General features: G+C 40.8%; 1 protein-coding gene across 3 annotated transcripts in view; it reads right to left on the reverse strand.

Annotated features, from left to right (window-relative positions):
* Positions 1-7852, reverse strand: part of uhrf1bp1l (UHRF1 binding protein 1-like) — a 35022-nt gene that overhangs the window by 13508 nt on the left and 13662 nt on the right. For all 3 annotated transcript variants that reach the window (XM_015396785.1, XM_015396784.1, XM_015396783.1), the window contains exons 2-13: positions 7437-7599; positions 5209-5247; positions 3211-3302; positions 2896-3085; positions 2675-2815; positions 2372-2539; positions 1574-1754; positions 1252-1335; positions 1007-1168; positions 533-645; positions 313-454; positions 30-223 (exon numbers count right to left, since the gene is read on the reverse strand). In XM_015396785.1, the coding sequence (XP_015252271.1) occupies positions 30-223; positions 313-454; positions 533-645; positions 1007-1168; positions 1252-1335; positions 1574-1754; positions 2372-2539; positions 2675-2815; positions 2896-3085; positions 3211-3302; positions 5209-5247; positions 7437-7599 (1669 nt within the window). The remainder of the gene's footprint in view (positions 1-29; positions 224-312; positions 455-532; positions 646-1006; positions 1169-1251; positions 1336-1573; positions 1755-2371; positions 2540-2674; positions 2816-2895; positions 3086-3210; positions 3303-5208; positions 5248-7436; positions 7600-7852) is intronic.

Here is a 7852-nt window from a genome sequence, read left to right on the forward strand (position 1 = left end):
AAAAAAAAAAAAAAACAAGCAGTCCTTACTTTCAGCATGAGGCCGTCCACCTTGATGTCAACATGCTCGTCAGGCTCCTGGGAGTCGTTGAGCTTGTAGATCTCCATAAACTGCTCCAGACTCTGCCTGAGGTCCAGGGCAAAGAGGTTGATCCACACCAGGCTGCGAGGATCCAGAACAAGCTGCAGGGCGTTGAGCTGGGCGTACAGGTTGGGACAAGGAACTGCAGGAGGAGGAAGCGGGAGTAGAAAAGGTGTTTTTAATGTAGTAATATGAGGCGTGGAAAGAAAGCTAATGGAGGTGATTATTTACTGGGGTAGTCTTTTCCATCAGGAAAGTAGTATTCTGTAAACTCTACGTGGATGGCAGGCATCTCTGAAGGTAGGTATAAGGACTTCTTATTGCAGGAGATCATGGTTTTGGGGCTGGAGCGCCGCTGGTCTGCTGTGGACACCTACAGAACAAAGAGACCGGGAAAAGGTCAAAGGGACGGATTCATGCACTTTGCTATTTTAGGGTTTGTGGTAATGACCTGGTAGATGCTGAAGTCTGCCATCCTGAGAACAAACGAGCTGGACATGAGCTGGGTCTTTGGAGACTGAGGAGGAGGAGGAGGGCTGAAGGAAGAGGAGGTGTTAATCTTACCTGGAGAGAAAGGAGGAGACAGGAAGGAAAGGAGAATAAGGGAGGAAAGAGCAAACCAATCAAACAGGGAGGCAAATTGCAGCCGCTTGGCTCGTCAACCACTGTGGATCACCGCACCCAAACACACACGAAGCGGTACCTGCTTCTAGGCACCAGCAGCACTGGGGTGGAGGTTGAGTGTAGTGGCTCCAATCTATGAGTCCTCCATCTCCCTCCCTAAGCCCTACTTCTCCTTCTCTGTCCTGACTTCCTAGGGGTTCATAAACCTCGTCCTTAAGGGACACTGAGGGACAGAAAACCCACAGGGATGACGTCCTGCTGAGCTGTCATTCGTGCTACATGATAAAGCGTGTTTGTTTACCATGACGTGGGGAGCTGTGTGCGGCGCCGGGGCCTTCTCGCTCTCGGACCACAGTCTTTAACCTTTCTACGTTGGTCCTGAACTCCTCCAGCAGACTTTTAGCCCAGCTCTCTCTGGCTTTTGTTGCCTCGCTGTAGTGCATCCAATGGACACAACTGTCCCCTGAATGAAATACAAAAAAAGTTCTGTTTAATAAGTGCCACAGCAACAGAAAAAAATCAAAGAGGGAAGTAAAAAAAACAGACCTGCTCTGTGGAAAGGATAGTAGTCGAGGGTGATGGAGCTGAAGGAAAGCTGCATGGCTCCACCTGTTATCCTCCTGTTGGTGCCTAAGGAGCAGAAAAAAGAAGGGAGGTAGTTAACTACAATCAGACCTGGAAGGTCGGTCCAGATTTACCAAAATCCAGAGGAGAAATTGAAGCCAGAAAGGTCAAACTAGTTCAGTCTACTCATCTTTTAGAAACATCACCATCACATTTGCAGGTGAAATGTAAATAGAAGGAGGTTGTAATTATTTTTGCAAAGCCTTGTACCTGTCAAATAAACAGTCCCACATTTTGAGCATACCTTTGTCCCTGCCGTGGATGTCATCACAGATGTGCAGGTCCAGGTGTGTGATCTGGAGGTGGTGGGACGTCTCGCATACGTCGTAGGCGCTGAACAGCTTGGCCATGGTCGCATTCTGGTCAGCAGCTGCAGACGCCTGCTGCGTGCGCACTTGTTGGGCAGTAGGGGGCGGCGATGACACCTGGTGAACATGGAGAACATCTTTGATCATTTCTGCCCTTTTTTTTGCAGCTACCCATCCTTTCAAGCTATTGTTTCTGGAGAAAAAAGAAGTCCTAAAAAATTTATTTAGCACTGAGAGGGCCCTCATTCACGCAAAATGTGGAGCTTGTTATTAAGAAACCACGATTGAGTCGACGTCAAAGTGACATTAGCCAAATTATTAATATGAGGAAAAGTTTCCATACCTACTGTTCAAGTAAAAGGTACATTTCTGTTACTTTTTTGTTTTTAATTTAAAGTTGCTGCAACAAAAAAACATTTAAATTTTTTAACCCATGTTTTCATTAAGAAGGTGCTGTGCTCAATGTATCCACCAGATGGACCCTCGGAGTAGCTTGAAGTGAGTGTGCAGGGAGAGAATGGTTGGAAATTTTGTGTAGAGGAAAATATTTTGGGGTTTTTGTGGTTTAAAAAAAACTAAACTATTAAATCAGACAGTAAGATCAGCAAAGAGGCGCAGAGATAATATCAGCAGATCAGCTCACAAAGGAAATACTGCAAGAAACCGGTTCAGGTAGTATCAATCTGCTTTAAACATGCGAGTAAATTCACTTCATATGTGGGGAAAATACACACTTGATCGTCAGTAGCCATGCTCTTCCTCTGCTGAGCAGACTTCTCCATGGCCTCGCTGAGTGACTTTGCATACTGCACCATGGCTTTGAGCTGGGAGTCAGTCAGCACCCACAGCAGGTCGTCCAGGATAAGAATCAGCTTTGAAGCCACCACGTTGCAGTCCTTTATCTGCACCAGGAACAACCGTACGTATAAACATCAAACACGTCTCTTATTACCTTCTAAAAGTTGTCACAGCATGAATCATTTTTGGTGCAGCTCTGCAGCCTGCTCCAAACACGACGGTGTGTATGTTTTTCTAACCCGTCTCTTAAGAGTGACTCTGATTTTGGACTGGTTGGTGATGAGGCGGATGGGAGCACTCAGCATCTCATGCTCGGCGCTCTGGATGGCGTCGGCTTCGATACGGATCATCTGCCAGCTGATTTCTTTAAATGTCAGGATCTGGAGTCAAAACGCGACAATGAATCAGAGAGCTGCAAACAAGACGCTCTAATCAGCACCGATTTACTGTGAAAGCCCACCTCCCCCCGCTGAGGATCCTGGATGCGGGTGAATCGGAGGTCACTGATGCTCCAGCTGGTGTTGACGCTGTACACCTGCAGCTGGGAGAGCTCAAAGGAGGCGTTGAAAGCCTTGGCGCTGATCTTGATGACGATGGAGTTGATGGATAACGAAATGCCCTCCACCACTTTCTCCGCGAAGCCGTATTCACTGAACAGATGACAAACATGCCGATTAGCACAGCCTAGAAAAACTGTAGGTTTTAAAACTGATGCATCTTTTTACAATTAAAACTAGAAAAAGTTTTTTTTAAGGAAGATAGTAGAAAAGCTCACCTTTGTCCAGAGGCTGTAGCGATGGGAGACGGACCATTAGGAGGACGAGGCTCATCACATGTGCTCATTTCCATTATCACCTTATCCAGGGTCTGAAAGAAACCAATGTTCAGTGCAATCTGTTTAGCTTGGACCTTTTTCCAAAAGAAAAATATTTCTTTGAAAGTAGGGGCACATAACTACGGAAGAGGATTAAGGCCAGTGGGAAAAAAAGTTAACTGATTTTTAAATTTTATTTCAGTTTAGTATAGGAAAAAAGTCAGAATTCTGATTTTTTTTTTCTCAGAATTCTGACTTTAATTTCAGAATTCTGACTGAATTCTGACAATAAAAAGTCAGAATTCTTTGATTAAAGTCAGAATTTTGAGAAAAAAGTCCGAACTCTGAGAAAAAAAAAATCAGAATTCTGACTTTAATTTCAGAATTTCTAAGAATTCTGACTGAATTCCCAACAATAAAAAGTCAGAATTTTGAGAAAAAAGACAGAATTTTGAGAAAAAAGACAGAATTCTGAGAAAAAAAGTCAGAATTCTGAGAAAAAAGTCAGAATTCTGAGAAAAAAGTCAGAATTCTGACTTTTTCCCCATACTAAACTGAAATAAAATTAAAAAATCAGTTCACTGGTTTTTTTTTTTTTCCAGTGGCCCTATTCCTCTTCCGTACATAACAGAGGTGGCAAACATGTGACTGCTGGTTCCCAGCAGCCTGTGCGCTGCTAGGAAACAAATATCCAGGGACTGAGACGGTTAACCCGACACCTGCGCCATGAAAGATGGCAGCCATGAAAAAGACACAAAGAAATACTGTTATCCCAATAAAAACAGCACCTTACGTCTTTTAAAAGATGTGACTCCTGAAACTAAACTAAATCCATCATAGAACATTCAGTAACTGAGTTTAACTGAACATTAATTAAGCAACATAACTTGGGTTGGAGGTGATTCAAATATAAGAGAAACCTTCATTCCTCCATAAAAGATAAATAAATAAAAATCAAGGATCATCTAAGGCGGATGGCGTTCCGGATCCAGACCCAACCTGATTTAAAACATCTAAAATTACCGCACGTTGTCTGACGAAAGTGTCTAACCCCAAAATCCCACATCCTCCGTCTCCCCTCCGCCCTGCTGCGCTCCAGACCTCCTGCGCAAAGCAAAGCCTACAGCCTCCGCTGTTCCTCTTGTCTTACTCCGCTCCCACTTCCTCGGAGCTCAAGGAGAGCATGTGCGATATTATTATTAAATTCAGGAGAAAAAACATGTGGAAATGAGCGCTTCATTTAATATGAAATGTTAAAAAGATCCCCACCATCATCCAGCTAGCATATGTTCAGTTTCTGCCCAGCGATAACTAGGATCATCCATGGTTTGTATGAACTATGTTTTTTCTCTGCTTCCAAACTCAGCATCTCGTCATTTATGCCTCAGATGAGAAGTTTCTTTTAAAGTTGTGAGAGGCACTGTTGGGCGTTTTGACCGGATTTGATGAAACTTTTAAGCCTCTTAGTATAAAATAAATATTTTGATCAAGATGAGAAATCTGCTTCCTGGTATGTTGAAGTACCAATAGTTTGCATCCAAACAGTTTAACAAATGTTTAGTTTTTGGAAATGGAATGGCTTTAGAATGGCTTTGTCTCCATTCAAACCCAGTTTAAGTCCTTTCTGGGCAGCCTAAAGCCCACTGCTCTCGTTAAGCCAGAAAAAAACAAAGAAAACAAACTCTTAGTTTGTAAAATATGAGAGTCAGGAAATTGTCTATATACGAAAGTGAACGATTGTTCTTCTCTACTTCAAAAACACTTTAGATTTTAAAATGGAAAAAGTTTCTCTCTTTTTTAACAGATTATAATTAAAATTGTATCAGGACCTTTACTGGTTGATGATTTTCTTTATTCGAACCCCGCTAATTTTTAACTGGTGACCCCGGATCTAAGGTCTTTTCTGTCAGTTCTGGTTTATTTCAATATAAAAGATAATAAACATGAATATAAACTTACCAATGAAATCGGGTGAGTCTTCAGTTTTGTCCATGGTATCTATTAGTGCAAATAGAAAAGATGTTAAAACACTAAAATATATCAAAGAGCAGTTAAAGCAAAAAACAACAGTTCAGACAGATGAGAAGAGAACTAACACCAGTTGATTTAGATTCCACCTCAATTTATACTGTAGAATAAATTTAGTGCATGTTTTCAGTAGCAGGTTTTATTTCCACAGCATAACTTTCCAAACTAATAACTCAGGGTTTGACACTTAAAGTGAATTAAACATATTTCATTTGATTTGTTTAAAGTTTGCAGCATTAAGTGCTAGTTCATTCACATCTGAGCCTCAAAGAATTAACAATACATCTTCATTAGAAATATAAAACTGTATACTAAACAATAAATGAAGTCATAATGATGCTTAAAAAGAAATAAAATACATATTTTTTAGGAGCAGCATAAATGAAAAGCTTTAAGTTCAGTAGATTTATTCAGTTGGAGAAAATAATTACGTGACTGCAGGCCTAATCTTTCACATCGCCAATGCAATAACTGAAGATTTAGGTTGTTTATTCTTCAAATTAACCAAAGCCTGTCAGCAGCTTTAATTAGTAAAATATGACTTTTAGTTTCCAGGTGGCACAAAGACCAGTTTCTCTTCAGATAATGTTTAAAATGAGAGAGAAAAGATGGCATGCAGGTAACCAGAAGCATGCTGATCTTCATACATTAGAAAAAGGCTCCTTTAAACCTGTCTAATCTAGTCAGAACAATACATAATGACTTTATAACAACTGGAAATGTTTATCCCTGTAGCATAAAGGATGTAAAAAAAAAAGTGCTTCCTTTTTAATGTGTTTATTTGTTTTGTTTTTTCTCTCATGTGTTTTAACTACTTTTTCTACTACAAATAGTCTTTTCCTTCAGCTTCATAAAAGCTATTGCGAATAATTAAAGGAGATCCATTCAACATTATCAGACATCAACAGAACTATAGAGAGCATCCTGCCCAGCTACAGCACTGCAAGATATGGTGTCATCAGTTTTTGCTGCAGCAAATAGTGAGAGAAACAGAGAAAACCTCTTGCTCTCCTCTCCACGGCCTTCTAACCATCCTCAACATCTGCATACCTGTACAGATTTCAGGTCACGTTCTGGCATAGGTAGGAAATTGACAACAAAATTCACTTAAATAAACATAAACATTGGTATATTTGTAGATAAGGAGGTTGGTCCAGATGGTTCTTGCATCTAAGTCTCACTGTTAAGTATAGTGAAGGATGAGTAATGCTGGGGGGGGAAGTCTCTTATTCCTATGGGACTTAAACCTTTTCTGTGGATTTAAAAGGGGATGATCTATGGTTAAAAGATGTCCCCCTTCTTCAATTTCTCAGTGCAAGTTAACGTTATAACCAAAAAATATTGATCTATTTAAGGATCCCCCATATCTATACCCAGAACCTACTTTATAAACCATATTTAACCAGCAGAAATAACAATTATAAAACATTAGGGCACACTGTTGGGTTTATCTCTTTTATAAAAGGAAGATACAAGAAGAGAGGGGTTAAACATGTCAGGAAGTGAGATAAGAATTTGCGTCCTCATATTTAAAACCATCTTGAAACTAAAAACATGAAGAAAAAAAAAACCCACAATGAGCTGTAAAAAAAATGGTTTCTGTTCACCAGCTGCTGCTGTCTCACAGAAACTGGCTATACTTTTAGTGAATGATTAGATTCATTAAAAGAAAAACTGCTTAAGTTTGCATGAATACTGAGGATGAAGAAGGGCAATGAAAGACGAGAAAAGCAAAGTTTACTGTGTTTGCTCCACGACCAAACGACTAGTAAAAATAAGCCAAAATAAATAAAGGAAATGTTTCGGCCGAGGGGAGGTGGAATATGGACCTTGGTCTGACCAAATGTACAGTCATAAGTTAATTATACAGCCTCCGTCAGTTTTTCAAGGGTGTGCCAAAGTCAGAACTTGGACTTGATCCATAGCTGCGACCAAATCAATACATGGAACAGACAGGGGAACAGTGAAAGCAGAGGAAAACAGCTGTAGAGCCAATTACTGCGTGTAAGATTTATTAATGCACATAAACTACATGATTAAATGGGTAAAATAATAAACAGATGATGGATGGACAGATGGGGAAGGACATTATCGACTGTTTCCTGGTGTTCCTTCCCTGGAGTATTTAAAATGGCTTATCCTGTGACGGAAACACTCACCCTGATGGCAGCCTTGTTGCAGAACACACGGTTGATTGCCAGCCAGGTGGGCAGGTCCAGCAGACTCTGCAGGACCTCCTCATCCAGCTCCAGGTTGGTCAGCTGGCCCTCCCCCTTCAGCGTGCTCAGGTTGATCTTGTCCGGCGACAGGTTCTTAGCAAACCTGCAAGACAACGGGCCAGTGCCAAGCTTAGAGGCTGAGGATATTAATAGCAAAGGAGTTGTTGGCAAACAGTCGTCACCTGATATTCTGCTGGTGCATGAGATGTTGATAGAAAAACACCCACATCTAATCGTTAGGATAATGTAAACACTCACTTTTATGTATAAACCAGAGTCAATATTGAGACTATCATGCAGCACTGTCTAGTTTCAAGTTGGTTTGTTAATTTGGTTTTTTTTTATTATGTAAACAA

This window comes from Cyprinodon variegatus, unplaced genomic scaffold (genome assembly GCF_000732505.1).
Source record: "Cyprinodon variegatus isolate N-32 unplaced genomic scaffold, C_variegatus-1.0 Scaffold820, whole genome shotgun sequence".
In the NCBI taxonomy this organism is placed as follows: domain Eukaryota; kingdom Metazoa; phylum Chordata; class Actinopteri; order Cyprinodontiformes; family Cyprinodontidae; genus Cyprinodon; species Cyprinodon variegatus.